The following is a 21,079-nucleotide window of genomic DNA, read 5'->3' as shown; positions in this document are numbered from 1 at the left end:
AAGAATTCATTTATATTTTCCTTAAATTCAGGAAACTTCCTTACAATACAAGAATACGATTCGATCCGGAGTGACCCCAAAAACGTATCGGAGTTAAAAGCAGTTTCATTCAGTGATAATTAAATTAAAATAAATATATTATACGCCCCTTCGTTTCCTCAGGTTTCAATGGTCTTTAAATACATTTAAATACAGAGAATATGTTGCTGTATGAGAAGCTGTCAAGAGAAGTTTATCGTGCGAGGCAAATCATCTTGATAAAAGTTGTTCCCGGTGACAGCGAAGCGGAAATGAGTATCGACCGGATCTGCAGGCGGATACGGAGCTTGACAAAATGGCACTTAACGGGTTGTAAAGCAAAATGAAAGTGCTGTAAATAAAACTCAAGAAGCGGTGCATGTTGTCAGGACGTAATTAAGACGACTTTCTTGCTAGAAACACATTATAGAAATTTATTTTCAGGTTGTCACTTGTTTGAATTTTTCACGAAAACCGCATATTCTAATCCATGTCATATTCATTTATTTTTCTAAATTCATTTAATTATTTTGTATTTATTTCTATTTCGCTATAAATATTCTTAAAGAAGGCTAAAATTAGTTCTGATGATTAGAATATATTAAACAACAAAAATGAAAGGGTCACGAGATTTTTCACGAAAAATTGTATATGTAAACTCTTATAACTTTATGAACAAAAACCCTGCAACAATTTGCTTAGAACTATTTTAAAGGACAAAACTCAATTTTCATCTTATTTAGTTCATTTTCTTGAAAAAAGTTTTTATACAACGTTACAGAGTTGAAAAAATAAACATGCCTATTTTTTGACAATTTTGTGGAATTTAAACAATTCTGTGGTATTTAGAAACCTTTTTCTACGATAGAGATTCTACTTTCTCCTTTACAACGATGCTTTACAAGTTGATGCGCGATCTTTTTACCGCTATCTTATTGCACTTTGTTATATTAGTATCTCATTCACTTGGTATCATCCAATGGAGCTACTTTACTGTTCTTTAAAATAACAGAATATAACAAGAAATCTGTGAACTCGATGAGTTCGTTAAGTTTAACAGATAACTCTAATGTTAAACCATTTATATCTTCTTGGAACCATTCTCAACTGAGAAAATTGTGGAATCGTAAGCCTCTTGGTGACTGAAATTCACACGGAATTCATTTCTGCTAGCGTTTCTCATCATTTCACGCGCGTCGACTTATGGAGCACGGATTTTCCCAAGCAGAATCTCGCTAGGCGTGCAGGACGAGTGGAAAACGCGCGCAAGGAGATTCAGACACGAATACTCAGACGGCCCTAAATCTTGTCTCGCGAGGCAAGTCACTGGGCTTCTCTTTATTTTGCTCCTCGAAGGCGTCGTTGCGCGCGACCCGCGGAGCTTTCGTTACGCACGTGTGAACGGAAGCGTTGACTCTTAAACGCTTCGGTTCTTAAGCGCGCCGCGACGCTCCCGACAAAAGTACGACTTTTAATTGCCTGATGTTTCGTCAGCCGAACGGTACGATACAGTGACGTTTACAAAGTTAAATTATTCGAACAGTATGAACGGAATATCTATTAGTTTATGCTAAACCTATTTATGAATGGATGTTTATGCATTTACGAATATGGAATTTTATAATGCAAAGAATATATGCACGATATGTAAATACCTAGACAATATTTTTATGAATATAGAGAAAACATATTCAGCAGATGATACAACTTTGTATTTAAACTTCATATTTTTATTGTGTTTATTTAGTTGTGTATGGACCTGCATAACCACCATCTGTCTAGCGGTAACAGAGGAAATATATCTAACGCGTTTTTGTTAAGCTCCAATTATTTCCTAAGAGCAATTCATTTTTCTTCCTTTCGCTTTTCTTTTAATCACATGATCTTTAAATGTAGAAAGTGAAATTAATATTTCGTACGTTCTATTTGTTCCAATATATACCTTCTTTATGTATAATTACATGTATATATATCTTTTGTATTTTATATAACTCATTAAAAAGAAGAGTACTATGATGCTCAAATGGTTGAAATAGATGTTTGAGAATAAGTTAAGCGCAAGTTCAAATTTAATACGGCTAAACTGGATACTACTAAAATGGAGGATAAAATAGTACTATCTACGCTCGACGACTCATTTCCTTTGCAACATCTCTTTCCTTTTATCTTCCTCGGACAATTTATTCTTTCCCCTTCTTTGTCACCTTACTTCTTACGCTTCTCTTTCTCCTCTTTCCTTCGTTTATGGGGTATTACCCACGAGCTTTTCACAATGATTTACAATAAGACGTTTAACCAAATCTTGACTCAAACTGGAATCCTGAATATACGCGTCGAAATATATCGAATAATTGAAAAACGTTGCTACGGCAACAGAAACCTTATCACGAAACGCTTAGTTCTAGACTAATCATCTTTTCTAATATTGTCCAATCTTTACATTTTACACTTCAATTTATTAAATTTTCAAAATTAAGTAACGTCCCAAATTCATTTACTAATTCAATCCAGGACCCAGAGATCCGCTATTCTTATATCCATAATTCAATTCCGATTCCACGAAGAGAACACCAGTTTCTTGAGTTCCCGACAACCGCGAGACACGCGAATCCATCAAGCAAGTAGAAGAGGAACGCAACGTCAGACGAGAGAGGCCACGGTGGCCGGTTCCGTCAAAAGGGACACGGTTGCCGCGCCTGCGTTTCCAAAGATAGCAACCACCGTACGGGGGAAAAACGCGGATGGAAAGGGTCTAGAATTCGCGATTGGCGGCTTGGTATTATTTGCGTCCGCAGCGACTGAGAGAAGAAGGGCCACGGTTTACGAGAGAGCGCACAGAAATCGATGGTTAGCAAATTGGTGGGCGTCGTAGAAACCGAAACGACGCGTACACAGTAATGGATTAACCAAAGGTTTTTAGTTCGCCGTGGCGACAAATCGTACACTGTGAAAAGGAGACGCTGGTAACCTATCGCGAAACCTAATCCATCGTCGTGTCGCAGCGCGAGCCGCAAATGTTAGGATTTGTACGCACGAAGACAAAATGGCTCGCCCAGTAATCGGTGGGATTTCCATAGCGTGCATCACGACACGCTGCATTAGCAGGAAAGGTGGACAGTTTATTGCGTTTGGTTGAATGATGCGTTTCAAAGGAGAGCAATTCGGGAGTTGAAGTTAGCATGATGAGTGTAAAGAGCTGTTAAAATGGCTTATAATAACGTTCTGCAGTATTTGGGTACACTTCTATGCAGTAGTTAGCATTCTTGGTACTAAGAACTATTTTATTCGAAAGTTGCTCGTCGGATATTTGCTAATAGTCTGTTTTCGATGTTTTTTTCTCGGAATATGGATAGATATAATTTAAGTATACACGTAATAGATTTATTTAATACAAGTGTAATAAATAACAGGAAGGAAAGCCCAGAGGAGGAGGAAAGGTAAGACGGAAACAAGGGAGTGAATAGAATGCTTGGAAAGTAATACTTTTGTTACTATTTATTTAAGGATGATGGCGTGAAATAAATTCTTACTTTTGTTTTCCAATCTCGCATACAAGAAATCATCCTGAATTATGCTTTAATCGATATTCCAAGAATAGGTTGTCCTCTTAATTGGTGTCCGATAATCAAGATTTTACCGTATAATTAAATATAAATGCCTGTGTAACATATATCTATATGAAACTTCATAGACGAGAACTGAAGATCACGCGTTTACGAAGTGCGAGAATGCAGGAAAAAACATGCTGCTTGAATTATGGCGGACATTTTCGTTGAGACGTTAAACGGGTACGATACTTAAATCACGTTAATCGTACGGGACACGACTAAACGGGTGCTATCTTAAGAGGAAGCCCGCAGTCGAGAGAAGTGGCGAACGTCCTCGACGCTAAATGGGACGTGCTTTCAATTATGCGTGAAATGAAGGCGGCGATGCGTGCGTCTGCTTGCCGACAGGCAGCACGAACGCGCGTATGGCACGTTAAGCCAGCGTATATGTACATACATAGATGCACTCGTAGAAAGAGCTTGAAACGTTCACCATGCTTGTCTGAATAATCGCCAAAACGAATGTAATCGGTTTTTAATTGTGCATGGAAAGTACATTTGTAAAAGAGGATTTATGCCGCAAAATCTCACTTCCAGGTGCATGCATAGAGAAGTTTCGTAAAATGTTGCGTAATCTGCCTATCAATTAATGAATTTCACATTAACTCATATATAAATAGGGGAAGACTTTATACATAATTTAATTTTATTTCATTTGATTTTTTCTAAGAAATCCTCAACTATGCGTCAAAGTTAAACTGTGGCCTGAACCATTAACTACATTATTCCTTTAGCTGTATCCATGTATATACATACATGCGTAGAAAGTTTGTATAGTATGATAATAAAGGTTAGTCATACACATGCACACTTTCCAGCTATGATTACGCGTAGATAGATACAGCACGAAAAGCGTGGAATCTCGTCGTGGTTAACGCTCGCGGCGCATGGTAATCACGAACTCGATTGATTAGCCGACAAAGTCGAGCCGACAAATTAGAGGAATGCCATCTACGTTCCTGCTTGGCTCTCCCTCGGCAAACCACATCTGCATACACGCTTCTGTTCTGTGGACGAAGTGGAAAGATTATCTGATTCGACGTGTATGTACGGTAACTTTTTCGTTCGCAGTAGTCTGTGTCTACAAAAGGGAGGTAATACGTTATACAGCTGATATTTGCGAAATTGTTCATCAATTTCTTCTTTATTGTTTGAATTCTTTTAATGAAATCAACGTATATCTTTTTTTTAATGATGTTTATTTAACCCAAGATACAATTTTAAATACATTTTGGTATTCACAATAAACTGTGAATTTTGGTAATGATGTGTTAGGCAAAGGTACCGATACGCGGCGGTACGACGTAGCCATACTATATTATGTGTCGGCGCTTTACATGTGAAATCAACGTATATGATACGATCTATGTGATAAATTTTATTATTAAAACATATTACTTTTCTCTTACTAGCAAGTAAATAACGTAAAATCTGATTAAGGACTAATGTGGCGTTAACATTTCATTTGAAGATTTTGTTCAGTTTATTTGCGTTGTTGAATTTCGTTTCTTTATTTTATACTGTGAATTTTGGTAATGATGTGTTAGGGTAATGATGTGTTAGGCAAAGGTACCGATACGCGGCGGTACGACGTAGCCATACTATATTATGTGTCGGCGCTTTACATGTGAAATCAACGTATATGATACGATCTATGTGATAAATTTTATTATTAAAACATATTACTTTTCTCTTACTAGCAAGTAAATAACGTAAAATCTGATTAAGGACTAATGTGGCGTTAACATTTCATTTGAAGATTTTGTTCAGTTTATTTGCGTTGTTGAATTTCGTTTCTTTATTTTATAAAGACCAAGTAACAAAATAAAAGAAAGTTACGCAACTGAAACTTTATCCTTCGTATGTATCTTCCGCTTTGTTCATAAATCAATCAAGAAACGGAAGCGTGTTAATCTCCGCGTTTACTTAAACGGAGCACAGCTGGCTCGGTCGGCTAATTAATTTTTTCTCATCGCAAGTTATTATACTGGCAGGGAAGAATATGTACACGGTGTCGTCGGTGTACTTCAAAGCGATCGGCAGTCGCATTCGGATGCAAGGGACAAGTCGAACAGCAGCTCGACGTCCAAAGTCCAAAGAATCACAGAGACGGACTTTGTACGAGATAATCTTCTTCGTCGTCGTCCTCTCGATTTGCTCTTCTTTCTCATTTTAGCTAACAACCACTGAATGTCGATAGACACTTGTGCAGATACGTGATCTTGTACGCTAATTGCATTCTTTGTTAATTTAACGTACTAGTAAAATAGTAAAAGTAATTGTGTCAGGAATAATAAGATCATTGATAAGGTAGTATGTATTTTATATAAAATCTTAAACATTGAAATATTCTTAATATAGAATATAAATTAAATACATATGTATCTAAATAATGAAAGTGAAACAGCATTCTTTCAAACGATAAATTTTACATGATTAAAATTAAAATATCATTTCAAACAATTGTTCCCAGACACGGCCTTAATAGTGTCTTATGAAAAACAGAAAATAGGCACCAACTGTCATATAAAAAGTTATGTAACCCCCATTACGAAAGATATTGATGACTTTAAAACTTGCCAAAAATTTGTTACTTATGATAATATCTGCCTCTACGAAATAACGCTTTATATTTTCAATCGAATTTTCAGAGATCAAATATAACATAGGATAGAAAATAAGAAGGAGAGAGAAAGTGAAGGCCATAGAATGGAGTAAAAATAGTGGGATGAATATCCGGCTGTCCGAAACAAGCCTAAATACGTCTCGAAAATATTCTATGGCGTAACGGGCGAATGGTACAAAGGATTCGGCGGAAACGTCGGGTATACGACTGAATCCTACAAATAATCCCGTCGAAGCGTCGTCACGCTTCGATGGACACATAAATGCCGAGCTCGTTCGTGCATGAGTTTCTTGCGTCTCGAATCGCCCACGCTGATCTCTTTGCCTCTCTGTTATCGCGAGGAAATCAAATTTTGACGAAGTTTTACAGCCAACGAAACGGAGAATCTATGACTTGGTGAAGTGCATTCATATATTTCTACGATCGCAAATTTTCATCGAAGAAAAATGAATTCGTGAACAAATATGAAAAGTGAATAGTGAGATATTATATCATTGTTGTAAGAAAGAAAAATATGGTACGATATTTAACAATTAGAAGCTTTATCTTGATAAGCAGATTAGAAAATTAGTATTACGCAAAAGAGTTTTCTAAAAAATACAAGGGGATACGTTAAAGTTTAATTGCGTAAAATTAAAAATAGCATTGGTATCAAATGGGATTGGAGATATGTTGTTGACAGTGTTGGTGCGTATGAGGGGTGGCAATGGTTTGTGACACGAAATCGCTTACATTTCACTGGAACGAAAATGCATGCGCATTAGGCGAACCGAGAGAAGGGTGTAGAAATAGCGAATCCATGAAAGTATTAAAATGCAAAAGGCATAAAATATATTTGAAAGTTAAATACGAGTCAAGTGGCGCCCCGATAGGGTGTAACCAGACTCGAGTGGTCGGGGCCCCTTCCATCCCTCTTGTATTCATTGTGTTCGATGGTTTTGGCAACTTCTCTTTGCCTTATGTATTACGTATAGGAATATAAGTAAATAACCTTTGTTTCTTCTTGTAAATATAAGATTAATTGTGAGTATGTACAATAACGTAAATAGCAAAGGGTATTCACGTACAGTAAAGTACTTTTTACGAACTGTTGTTAACGATTTCATAGATCGAATATATGATGCAACAGTAAGCATTAATCAGAAAAGAAAAAAATGCAGCTGAGCTGTTATAAACTAAGAATATTGATAAACTTCTATTTCGAATTATGTAGCATTTATTACACTAATTACTAGGTAGTGATCATTTCAACAAGAAAATTCTATTTATCAAAACTTTCTGGCCGTAATTTTCACGATCGCTGACCGCTGACATTTATACCCTCGACATTTTTTTCACTTCTGTCAATCATCGAGCATCGTTTGTGTTTCCTTCTCGAACAGGGCGTACAATGGCCGCGCGATTCCCGAGGATTCCCTGGCTCGTGCACAAGGAGGAGAGAGTTAGAGGGGCAGGGGGCTGCTATTGTTCCGGTGTAGCCTTAATGCGCGCCGTTGTAAACAGCGTTACAATGGAATAACTTCGTTAGCATAATCGCGTCACAGAGTCGCCTGGCGCCCCCTGCCGCTCCCGCTCCACTGCACCCCTTTTGGATTTTACGGGTGGTTTCCCTCCGGACAGCCTTGTGGGCGGACCCGATCCGATCCGCTGCCGCGTTTAACCGTCGCTCCAGTATTATTCATTGTCACGATTGAATCGTTTATCTCGTCGCCTCTCGGCTGACCGCGCGGCGGGATCGCTCTCGACGACATCGTGTACACGGTATCGACATGGATCTCCCGACATGCGACGATTTCATCGCTAAATGGACCTAAACGACCCATCCAAGTTTCAATACCGAACAGATGATTTGCGAAGATTTCGGTCATATAAGATACTTAGAATGATATGGAGGTCGAGTCATTTCTTACATTTCTGATTAACTCCTCGTATTTCCATGGATAAATTATATTAGATTGAGTTATAAGTTTACTCATTCTAGTGTTATTTCATACAATGTAATGAGAACCCTTATTTTATTTAACTATAAAACAAGCAGAGACTTAATTCGCAATGGATTAACGTTTCCCCAGTAATTACGGGAAATCTCTGTCAAACCGCGGCGATATCGAATTAATTCTACGCGCGATCCCGTCGACGTACATGACATTTTTCGCCCTCCAGTCTTCGTTTGCGTTCACAATGGAAATGTTAAGCGAGTCGTGCATTCGCAACGCTCGTCACTCTTGTTCGCCGCTCGACAAAGCGGTTCTCCCGTGTTGTCCGCGGACGTCAATTTAAGCGCAAGAGCGAGGGCGCCGAGAGTTGTTTGACGCGTTCACGATCGCCGCCACCGTTGATGGACGAAAGATCATCGTGAAACGTTCTCTAGGGACCGTCTATCGTCCAACGATAACTATTCCCTGAATTATTGGCGGATGATTTTAATGCGGTTGAAGTTCCACTTGGTGCTGAATTCATTTTGTGCTCTTCGTGATTTTCGTTGTTTTATATTGCAATTGCAGTTGCAGTTGTAGTTCTTTTCATATTCCATCCATTAGGCTCGATTATTAAGCAAGAGTAATCCTTGTTATAAATCTAAAAATGATCTTTTTCCATAACTACGGTAATCGCCTTTATAGATTAGAATAATATGCTACAAAAATAAAATTTTGTTTATAAGAAAATTGTTTGTATAAATTAATTTTGTGGGATTAGTTTACTGTTTCTGGATAACTACTTTTGCGAAGGAATTTCTTTATGAAGATACTGCGGCCCGCATAATTGATGTAGTTATAGTGTCGTAGAATATTATAGTGCTGTAAAAAGTAATATGTGAAGTATTAGTAGTAAGTTTGAAGTTGAAGAAACATTTCAAGAGTATCGTAATCCAAAATTTGTTATGTTGTTTGTTATATGTTCTATATCTCGTTTGAAGTATTTTCAAATTAGCAACTAAAGAATTAAGTCTCTTTTCAATTTAGACAAAAATCATCCGCTAAAAGTTTATCGATAATGAATTCGCACTAACAGGGATAAGAAAACCTTGCACAAATCTGTGGTTGTTACGCCATTAGGGACTTTCCCTTGGTTGTGCCGTCGTACTGATTTCTGGCTTCTCCCAGCGCGACGAAAAATAATCTCTTTTCTTCTTGTCTCCCCCTTCTGGCCTAGAACGCCCGCTGCGGACGTCAAAATATGACAGCTCTCTCGGGTCACCACTTTCCGCGACAAGAGTTGCGTTCAAGAGGGTTGCGAAGAGCGATCATTAAAATAAAGCGGCACTCGCGACCGCTACGCTCTTAACTGCGTTTCCTCTTCATATATTCCTCCAGAAAAATTGTTGTTCTATTTGTTACATAATAAAACATATTAAATTTATTTTTTTATTTGAATAATATTCAATTTTTATATAAAATATATTTAATACAGAATTTCGTATAAAACGTTTTTTCGCATAAACTAGAAAATTTAATAGTATAATTACTTATCGTAAAATTTTATTAGAAATTGTTAGATGTAACTAAAATAATCCAAACATAACAAAATTTTATGTTATACTGTATAGATAAAATTGAGTAAAAATTGAATATTATTTCTGTTACCGTTCAGAAGCAGTTCAATTGAACTTTATGTAGTATAAACAAAATAAAATGTCGTCTATAGATGATTAATGAGTTAATTCGGACAAACTATGTAGTAACACGACTCGCACATTTGTTGCTTAAATAAGCATCGCATTGAGAGCCACTGTGGTACGCGGCTAAGCTGACGGAAACGGTAAATGGTTCGCATCCAACCCCCTCGACGAGACGCTAATTCATATTCATAGGTGTAGCGTTTAGTATTGTGCCGCCGCGATTCTCCGGAGAGTTCGCCCGGAGAAGAACGTCGAGAAGGAGAAACATCAAGTTATATTAACTTGTCGCATCGCCGACGCGCACGGACTCACTGATATCGCGAAATTTCGTCCAGGTTCCTAAGCTCCAATGAATAATAAGAAATATATTTTTATTTACAGATCTTGCGACTTATATGAATAATTAATTAATAATTGGAGCTTAATAAAGGATGGAAATGTACTCATAAAATGCTCAATTATAAAAAGTTCATGTAGATAGAATTATTTATATACATGTATTTTATATAATAAATAAGTAAATTATATAGGTACTTTGTTAATAGAAACAGAACATATTTCATATTTTGTATGTTGTTGTCAAAAAGTGTAAATGTTAAAAACTGCAGAAGCGCAAGTTCATTCAAATCCAATACGTAATAATAAATAATAAATAAATAATATAATTAGCATATAATAAAATTGATAACTTTTTTATAAAACAAGTTTTCTCGTCAAATTTCAGAACTGATTTCAAAATAGATGATAGTTCTGCCATCTGTTGGCACAGCAGGAAATTAAATTTATTACTAGGATATACATATACACCTCACTCTACAATGTACATATAGTCGATTCATTGATTAAAAAGCATAGTGAATATAATATGATACAGTAGTACTATTCTTATATCCTAATATGTGACAAGAACAATGAATAGATGTAGGTTTTCTATGATGTTACAGTAAACCATAAAATCTTATATAAGAAGCATATTTTATTTAATACTTCAAAATATTATCAAAATATTCTGTAAGTTCACTTTTAAATGTTTGAAAATAAATCTATATTAAAAAATTATTCATAAGATGCTATTATACATACTATATTCATTTTTGTTTCAAATAACTCATAAGGGCTATATGCTGATGTATTGTACATTACATGTGAAACTACTCATAATTTATCATATATATAATAATAATACTTTTATAGTGCAGAATGCATAAATACAATTAGAAAACAGAAACGCAATTAAAATGCACTGTTAGTTTTTAGAATTAACATTAAATGTATAAATATCTGCTGCATTTTTAAATCATTATATCGCAAATATATTACCTAAGAATGTATATAGTTTGTTATAGCCCCCCTTCATTTTTTGTTGGTTTTACATTAGGTTTACGAATGTGATGGTAAGTTGGTAAAATTTTTAACAAAAATTCTATTTGACTTATTGGAGGCTGAAATAAATAATAAAATTATAGAACAACAAAATATTACCTATAATGTAATCCCACATTCAATAGAAACTCACATATGGTTTATCGTGCATTTCTCTACGTTGGCATTCGTTACCATAAATTATTGTATTTTCTGGTATTGTGTCTGCTTCTGTGATTGTGCATGACGTTCCTATAATACAACCATTGGTCAGTTCAACCTCACGACCAACATGAGCTACAAATAAAGATAAAATTATAATAAGATGCATCAGAAATAAATAAGTTCTCAATTACAATATAGTAACCTTTGCTTTCTAAAATATTATGATCTCCAACTTTAAATGCTTCACAAGTACAATCAGTTTCAAATACATTATAATTGCCTATTATTTGTACCGGAATTGTTGTTGGTTCGGGAGTATCTGGTGGTAACCTACAATAACATAATTAAATGTTTTAGTCAAATAATAAGTAAGAAAGAGCAAAGAAATGTTTGAAATTAAAATTACCTATTTGTTATGATCGCCATTTCTTCTATAATGTTCCCTTCACCTATTATAATTGGACCAGCTTCTGCAATGATACTTGCTCTTGGATGAATTATAGTTTTTGGTCCAATAGTGATATCCCCTTTTAAAATACTTTCCTCGCATACTAAAGCTCCTACTGCTATTTTTACGCTATAGAAAAATTATGTTTCTGTTTTATATTTTAGTAACTACACACATAACAGACTTAACCTCAAAAAGATAAAGATGAATATGTTAATTTCAATAGATACATTGAATCCTTTTCAAATTTTTTGTGATAAACGAATAATGAGAAGTTAGTAAAATAAAAGTATCTTAAACTAAATTTATAAATTCTCTCACTTTGTACGACGACTGCCAAATGTATTCATTTTAGCGTCTGTCACTCTATCACCATACTCTTAACACGCCCTCCTTGGTGATTTCGAAGAATTAGTCGCCGCGGATTTCTTGAAGCAGCTTCAACTCACAATAAATTCATATTAACATTAAGAAATATTTATGTGATGTACAAAATATTTAATTCACCTTTCTTCTTCCTTATGAAATATACAGAAAATTTATTAATAATATCGATGATCTTATTTTTATTAAATCTGGTATTAGAACATTGAAAACATTTTGTAGAATAATAGAACAGGTTCGAAAAGGATTCCACATAGCTGTAGAATAATTAAATTGTTATTTAAATTTTATAAATATATGTAGTTACAAGTGTTATTTATGTAAAATAACACATTTTAAATCCTTTTCTAGGTTTTAATTTTTACATACATACTAATTAAAAATTCAGCTAAGAAATGAAACTAATAAATAGGTTGTAAAACCTACAAAAATTAAAATCTACAAAACTGAAGATGTAATAAAATATGAAAAATTACCATAGTACCTATATGATCCATATACATATTTTATTCCATCATCCTTTCATTTTATAATTTATGTTGTAAATGAAAAAAAAACAATAATGTGTACTGGAGTAATGGAGAGAAAGCAGAATCCGTAGGAAGATAGAGCGTAATTGGGAACAAGACTACCTTGAAAGAAACCGTGAGAGGAAGTGTTAAAAGGATTAAGAAAGTTAAGGAGGTGGGGATTAAGGTGAAAAAGGTGAATTGATAGCGCGAGAGCCGCACCACCCTAAAGAACATAACTCTTTCACTCGTTTTTTCTTTTTTTTTAATCGATATTTAATATAACTCTATATTATCCGTCAACTTTTATTTATATATATTATATATATATTTTTATATATTATATATTATAAAATTTAACTCCAAATTGCGATAATAACGTCTAATTGCAACGTGCGTGCGCGTGTACGTGTTGCGCCTTTGTGTGTGTGTGTTTTGCATTAATTTTTTTCTTTAATTCTTCTTTTCTCTCTCGCTCTCGCTCTCTCTCTCTCTCTCTCTCTCTCACTCACTTTCTCACTTTCTCTCCTCCATTCGTTTCGTTTTTGTGATCTTTTTGTTTTATTATTTTGTTTCTTAAATCGTACTTCGGTTATTTCCGATGTCTAAGTAATGTAACTGTTTTGTGTACATGTATTTACGCCTGTGTATGCATGTATGTAGGTTCGTATGTGTGTGTGTTTGTTTGTTTGTTTCATGTTATGCAGTACCTGTGTGTTTTGTACGCTGTGTATATATGGGTGGGTTTGGTGGTCGTGGGTGAACGATTACAGGTGGTAATGTATCTTGCACTCGCGCGTACGTGACTGTGTACGTGTTTTTCTTTATCTACAGTTAAACGAATTCTACGCACTTACTCGTTAATCGGCAGAATAATATGCATTTCTTAATTTCGCTACAAGTATATTTAAACCGTCCGAAAACGTGTCAGTCGGCGCACCGTGACGGATTCGCCATCGCTATCGTCGAGCCTTCTTCCTTTTCAATTTGTTTTGTTTCTTGTTCTTCCTCTTTCTTTCATTCTTGCCTTTTTCTATTTTTCTCCTTAACACCCTATAACTTACTTCATTCTCTCGTCCTTCCTCTCCTTATCTTTTCTCACCTTTGTTTTTCTTCCCTCTTTCTTCACAATTCGCTATAACTCTCGCGTCTCCGACGTCTCAATAAGCGATGTCTCGTCTGAGAATACCACGTTTCCCTCTTGCACTTTCGAACAATCGTCGCTACGTTTCCTTTTACTTTATTATTTCGTTATTTCGTTACACCTCCTTTTTTGTCTGCACTCGACACGTCGCTCAACTCGGTCGAAGTATACGAAATGATGATTAAAAACCGAATAATCCCTTAAGCAGCGCGTCCTTTCGACAATATAATTAAATAGTGAACGCTGTGAACAATTGAAACGTTAATGTAACATGACGTGAGTTGTCCATTTTTTTTTCTTTTCTTTTCTTTCTTTTTTTTTTTATCTTCGCGAATACAAAAAATGCGCTCGATTATTTCGTTCGGGCAGTCAGAGCCGCCACTTGAGGGATTAAGCGTCACGCTAAATTACAATAAATTGAAGGGGATTTTGTTACGAGACGCGGACGATACTTTACGGTGAAGAAAACTTATCTATAAACTCTGTTTAAATCTATCAACTACGGTCACGCTACGCGGTCTGCTAAGCTGCGCTAAAAATGTGGGACACTTTATAACTGTAAAGTATCGACGCTCCCGATGCACTACGAAACTCCAACTTAGCGGCTTAAAAACTCGGCTAATTCGACGTTCTCGAGAGCTGGCGTTTGGAATACGCGCAGAAGAAATAATATAGTTGAATAACGGACAGTCAGTCATCGTCATTTGTCTTTATCTGACATCACGACGAACGCGAAGTTTGAAAGATATTTATCAACGATGTTTAAACAACAGTCAGATATGTAAATATTCATATTGCGAAGAATTTAGCGAGGAATTTATTCATCTTTCGATCGAATCAGAATTTCAAATTTTCAACTAACGAAATATCCTATTATTCATTATATATTATTCAGTGATTTCGAGTGTTTAATTCTAATAAAAATTCGCGGCTTTTATTTAGAGATTAAGAAGATCAAGACTACAATTTATTCAACTATACAATATCCTCTGCTCAATCGACGACAGTCACAATCTGGCGGATTGGAGATGGATCGAATCACGAAGAACGTCGCAACCGCAACTAACTCACGGGGTACACGATCTTGGAGCATAGCTTTTTTTTTATAACGGAGCTAGAATTTTTTCGAGCCATAAATAGAAAGTCGAAAATACAGGACCGACATCATTCTCGATTTGAAAAAATCATCGAGTCACCCGATTGTTGTCGCGTTTTCCTTAAAGCGTCTAACGATATTCGCCAACAATAACATCTCATCGACGACCCAACCGTTCCCTTTCTGCGATAGAAACGGCCGGCTCTATATTTAATAATACCTAACTAACGCGCTAATGTGTGTCTTTAACCGGAATCGTTGATCGCGTACAAAAAACGGATTTAACAGCGAAGTGAAACGTGCGGCCGCAACAAACGACGTCTCTCGAAAAAGAAAAAACCTATTGGTCGTTGATCGTCATCACATTGATACTGAATCCACGAAGTGTCTCTTCACGATCCATTTACAGTCCATGCGTCTAGCACCGAGCTAACGCGATTTCCGTAATATTTCTCGTTGAGAAGTCCGTGTTTCGCTGATAATTCATATTCGTTTGTGATAGCGGACTTTAAAAGATTTCTTTTATTTCTTATTTTTAGTCAAAGCAACGAAAGGAATGGAGATTCGTGTACGATCCTATTTTTATCACCGTTTCTATTATTTTCTTGCCTTTTTTCTTCTTTTTTTTTTTAGAAGATTTAGAAAAACGTTTATTTAACATAAAAATTGACCGGGGGGTTCTATTTGGTGTTTTTAAATGGTGAAGCAGATTTATTTGTTTACACCGTTGTTTCGTGTTACTCATGAAATTTGTAATTTCTATTTCTGGAAGTTCTATTAAACTTACATACGTGATTATTGTACTGAAGATATTATTACATTGTTAGCATTTAGTACCAAATACCTAAAGTAGTCTTTGTCTAACTAGAAATATTTTGAGAAAGAAAGTAGAGTACACGGCACAACAAGCGCAAACAATCTCGAATGGAATTACGCAAATGGCTTGTAATAACCGAATACAACAAAATGTATTATATATACTAAATTTCGTATAATCAGTTGTATAACATTAGTATCCAATTATTAACGAAACTATAATGTGTAACTGATTTTTTTTCATTTCAAATTAAATAGTATAATATTCAAATTCATAGAAATTTAAAGTTCACTAAACAAATCATTTTTATCAAATTTTCTTCAAATATCGAATTTGTCCAGGAGGTTGTTTTAATATTTAAAATTATCGCTCTGAAAATGATCCTATGATTACAACACGATTCAAAGAATGCAAAAAGCAGTTGTTCGTTCGGACCTCACGGAAATCGAATTGGCGCGCGCTCGTTCGTGACACGATAGGTGACCAGCCAGTATCCTCTGGCCGACGAAAGCGAGGAATGCCGGTAACGGTGCGTAAAAACGCTTCGAGAGGCTTCACCGCGGCGATGGATTATTATTTAGTTAAGAAGTACGTGTTTACGTATAAAGAGATGCGTCATACAGTGCCGTACAGTACCAAAATGTTTATAATGCGCACATAATGTTACCTCGATTAATCTCTATCTACGCGCTCGCGCAGGCATCGTGTATGTAAAAGTGTTCCATTTTAGTCGTATTCTTTTTAGTCTCGCTGCAGGTGTGTGTATATCGTGTGTATGTATCCGTGTGCCTGTGTTTCTCGTACTTTTTTTTTCATTTTTATATCCACGTGTTGCGTCCGTGAGCCGGCCAGGCCGGTCCAGGGACAAAAGTTCCATTCTTTCCTTTATTTTATCTTTATATATATATATATATGTATATATCGTATATACATATATACATGTATACATATATATACATATATGTCTTTCTAGCACTCCTCTTTTTATATTTTCATTCTCGCGTTTCACCTCTTTTTTTTCTTTTTCTTAAATCTTCTCTTTAAGCACAGGGACCGTTGAATCTTGATCGTGCCGCCGGAATGTGCTCATTTTTCACCCTTTTTAATATGTATATATATTTATGGTATATATATGCGTGTGTGTTTATACATATATAGAGTCTAAAGTAGCTCAGAGGGAACTATGCGAACCACTAACGCGGGAGTTGAACAGCGTGGCCAGTTAGACATCGCGTCGACGTTTCCCTTATTTCATTTTTCGTTTATACATTCCATTTCCTTCGTTCGTTTCATCTATTTTGTTTTATATAGCGTTGACATCTCCTCGTAACATCGATGCGATCTCCAGCTGAACACAACGCCGATACCCTTTGTCGACGCTATTTCGTTCGGGTAATTCTTTGCTTTTGCACGGTTTGCGTTTATTTAAATGTATTCAGTTTCTATGTCGCGAGCGACGACCCGACCAACATTCTTTAGTACACGCCAGTCCCCCGTAATATAGATATATGTATATATTGTTATATATGTCGTCCGTGGACCGTCCTGGCGGGGCCCTTAATTAACCACTTTTTTTACTTTATTTTAATTAATACAATATATATACTTCTTTATGTATGTATCATCATAACAACCGATATTTCTCAGTTCTCTCTCTCATTAATTCTATTATCACGCAGCTATCTTTCTCACACGCTTCTTTCTCTCGTCCTCTGTTACTGCAATTCTTAATTTTCTTTTTAAATTCCTTGTCGTCTCCGGCTCTCTTTCTCTTTCATTCGCTCCATTCGCACGTATTTTTCGTCTCGCTCTCTCCCACACGCACGTAATCGTAACACACTCTTCCTGTCACAAACTCGCACGCTTCGTACACTTTCTCTCGCTATATATAATATATTTTATATCTGTGTGTATATATATATATGTATGTATATATATATACTTCTATATATCTTTCATATATACTTTATGTTGCTTTTTATGTATACTTTATATATAACAATGTTATGTTTATTTAAGGCCCAATACGTTCATTACGAAGGAAATAATCTGCAACAGAAAGGAGACGAATATACCGTTAAACGCTTGTACCTTTTTGCTCCCTGTCGTAAGCACCGCGAGTATAGAACTATTCAGTCGATAAAGACGGGTCCAAGTGTTTCTTTTTTTTATTTCATGAATGCGTGTGTATGTGTGTGTGTTTTCTTGTCCTTTCTCCCTTTTCGTGGCGCCAGCTTCCGATGCGGCGACTCCTACCTATCGAGGCTAAAAGAACGCAAGTAGATGCGTCCCGCCATGGTCAGACCGAGCGGGACGAACCTTACCTCCGCTCGACTTTTTACAAGATATTTTTTATGGCTTTGAATGATTAATATTCTCTATCCAAATTGAATTAGTTATTTCAAGTCATTGGAGTTTCTCCTCTTTTAAGGACAGAAAACATACATCTGGAAGAAATTTTGAAATAAAGTGTAATTTGTGAAAACAAATGATCTATTCATTTTGGACGAAGAATTTCAACAATTGAATTTCTTTTCCTAACATTTTTATCGCAGTGTCTAATTCCATTCGCAAGAATTACATAATTGATTAAAATTTAAAAAATACAATACTAATACAATAATATAGTATTATTAATTAATTAATTTCGTTTAAAATTTATTTCTTCTTTTCGTAAAAATTATTGAAATCTGTTCTGAATGTTGTTTTTTTGCTGTCATCTATTCGTTCTGATTGCCTCGACACGCCCGTTTCCCTACGCTTTCCATTCACGCTGTTCCTCCTACGATCCTGAGTTCGTTTTTGCATGCCATCGTGTCCCGACTCAATGCTCCCTAGGAAGGATCACTGTAGATCAGAAACAAGTAACTTTCGACTCGCGCGCTGAGAAAGCTCGAATTCCGTGATTGATTTGGCGATCGCTAGAAGCCTACCGGGTTTTCAGAAACCCTTTGCAAACACCGGAAGAAACAAATTAAAAGACACGGCAGATCATTTCGATCATCTCACGCGATTAATTTATACAATATGTACAAACGCAGAGGACGCAATGTTAGCGTCGTGGTTATCGTTATACGCATCATATTCGTATCGATTTTAGAATGAACCTACGATGAAGAGTAATTAAATTAGTCCTGAACGCGAACGAAACGCGTGACGAAAACGATTCTTATATTTATATCATAATTACAAACTTTCATAGGTTAGAAAAAGCACATCACGTAACGATTAAGTCGCTTATAATACTTTATTATTTCTTACAAAATCGTCCCAGGATGAGACATTTAAACGTGTATAATTCAAAATTCGTTTGCTTTACACAATAATCTGTCGATTTATATAATAACAGCTAAAAAAAAAAATAAAGAAAAAAGTAACGTTTAACGCTCCATGTGAGCACGTGACAAGCTGAGAATAAGTTAGTTAGCGTCGCGGGTTATAACTTCGAGAGGAACCCAGAACGCGTGCTCAAAGAGACGCGTAAAAAAACCCGGTAGACTCTGTACGTCCGTGTTGTCGTTTTATCTGGTCGAACGCTCGGTTTTCGTCGCGAACCCTGTATTTTTCTTTCAGAAACACCAAGGTAACTTTCACTTAACAAATACGATTAATTAATGTTTGCGGAGGAGATAAAAAAAGGAGAAACATCGAAACAGATAAAAGGAAAAAAGAAAAGAAGAAGGGGCTTAGCGCGAATTATTCTACGGCAGTTTATACACGTGGAAGAAGGAAAAAACAAAACGAGAGCTTTTAAAAAACGAAACGAGGGGAAGATGATAAAAATAAAATAAAAAGAAATGTTAATAAACATAATAATAATAATGGTAGTAATAGTAACAGTAACAGTAATAATAATAGTTATAATTATAATATAATAATAATAATCGTAAACGATACTACGCAGTTTCTGACCAAAAAAATACAAGTTACGTGTCCGTTTTCTTTTCTCCCTCTTTCTCTCCTTCTCCTTATTTATAACGACGAATAAAAGTATAGAAAATTAACGAAGAAACTTACAATGACCGCAAGCTAACCGCAGTTACTTGTTTCCCGCTCGAAATCGCCGACTTTTTAAAGCCAGGCCACGCTTTGCATGTAAAATTCAAGATCCGAAGCATAACGAGCTGTAAACGAAGTTGGTTGTTTGGGCAATCGTGAAATCGGGTTGCGCAGGTCTTACAGATAAGATTAAAGATATTCTATTATCTCGGTTACGAAATGGTCATGCTCTATCATCGTTATACATTTTCGTCAATAGGAACGAGACCAAAAAAGGAGAATTTATGTACAAAGCTGTATGTGGCCTAACAACCACTTGTTCGACTTCGAATCGCAATTCGCTCGTGTCTACGACTCGATTCGAGGATCTTAACTCTCATTGGTTGAATCGGAGGGCTTGAAAGAAGATCGTGCAAGTCACGGGCGAAAATAAATCTTTTTATAACATAAATCCTTTTGTACTTAAGCACACAACGATGTCTCTGGTCGCTTGATTAAATTACAAAGGCTCTACACGAGCGGGAATTAAATATAATGAACTTTTTCATAAATTAAATCTATCTATATAACACTATCCGTTTCCTTATTTATTTAAGCATTCTCATTTAAAGCTATGAAAGCAAACGCGAGTACATAGTATGATTAAAAAAAGAAGGAAGAAAAAAAAGAAACAGAAGAAGAAAAGATAACTATTTTCTTCGTAATATCCAGTAGACTCGAATCATATGCGAAAACTTGTGTCCTGCTTTTGAACGAACGACTTGTAAGAATTAAAGTACGTATCAAGTATGGAAAAGAAGAACGACAATTGACGGTATCTCATTACTCGCACTAAGTTCTTTTAACCCTTCGACTCTTCGCGTGAGCGCACGGCCTCCAAAAAGAATGCGCCTCCGGGCGGTTATCAGAGCGACACTTCCTAGGTAGCTTCAATGCCCAACCTCGCAGTAACGTCGTCGTTGATACGCGGTTGCCCGCTTCATCGTGTCCTCCCCAAAAATGTTATTCGTTTCTTTTTCTCTGTGTTCATTCATTTCCGGACGGTGAAACTCACCTTGACAGAGCAAGGCCCGGCGCTACTCGCGTACCGCTTTGTTCGTCAACGTCGGGACGCCCTGCGCCGCGTCGATCGTTCAGCTGTCGACGCTGAAAAGCTCTTTGTGAAGGGCCGGGAACTCGAGATGCGGCTGCGACCGTTTGAATTTAGCCAGAGCGTCCATGTGCAACAGAGAAATCTCCCGGAGCTGTGGGATTTTCGCGAGGATCGCGTCGCACACCGTCACG

At 36.1% G+C, this 21,079-nt stretch overlaps 2 protein-coding genes across 4 annotated transcripts in view; both read right to left on the bottom strand.

Annotated features, from left to right (window-relative positions):
• Positions 1-8,415: 8,415 nt before the first annotated feature.
• On the bottom strand, positions 8,416-12,294 carry LOC100747461 (dynactin subunit 6). 3 transcript variants are annotated; one of them, XM_033322676.1, is made up of 5 exons: positions 12,168-12,293; positions 11,805-11,975; positions 11,601-11,728; positions 11,354-11,530; positions 8,416-9,579 (listed from the first exon to the last, which is right to left on the bottom strand). In XM_033322676.1, exons 1-4 carry the CDS (start codon positions 12,194-12,196, stop codon positions 11,373-11,375), a joined length of 486 nt encoding a protein of 161 aa, XP_033178567.1. In that variant the 5' UTR covers positions 12,197-12,293; the 3' UTR covers positions 8,416-9,579; positions 11,354-11,372. The 3 variants fall into 3 exon arrangements, with proteins under 3 accessions (XP_033178567.1, XP_012245124.1, XP_012245123.1); XM_012389701.3 differs by lacking the exon at positions 8,416-9,579 and adding an exon at positions 10,630-11,313 and having other exon boundaries at positions 11,388-11,485; positions 12,168-12,294; XM_012389700.3 differs by lacking the exon at positions 8,416-9,579 and adding an exon at positions 10,630-11,313 and having other exon boundaries at positions 11,388-11,530.
• Positions 12,295-13,962: 1,668 nt separating this feature from the next.
• The window catches only part of LOC100747341 (probable nuclear hormone receptor HR3), a 120,226-nt gene continuing 113,109 nt past the window's right edge, over positions 13,963-21,079 (bottom strand). The window contains exons 8-9 of the mRNA XM_012389713.3: positions 20,850-21,079; positions 13,963-17,845 (exon numbers count right to left, since the gene is read on the bottom strand). The exon at positions 20,850-21,079 is cut by the window's right edge and continues 33 nt beyond it. Coding sequence (XP_012245136.1) covers positions 20,929-21,079 — 151 coding nt within the window. The 3' untranslated portion in view covers positions 13,963-17,845; positions 20,850-20,928. The remainder of the gene's footprint in view (positions 17,846-20,849) is intronic.

Source organism: Bombus impatiens, unplaced genomic scaffold (assembly GCF_000188095.3).
Source record: "Bombus impatiens unplaced genomic scaffold, BIMP_2.2 scf_0653, whole genome shotgun sequence".
In the NCBI taxonomy this organism is placed as follows: Eukaryota; Metazoa; Arthropoda; class Insecta; order Hymenoptera; family Apidae; genus Bombus; species Bombus impatiens.
The sequence above is the reverse complement of the archived record's forward strand: the minus strand, read 5'-3'. Positions and strand labels throughout refer to the sequence as shown.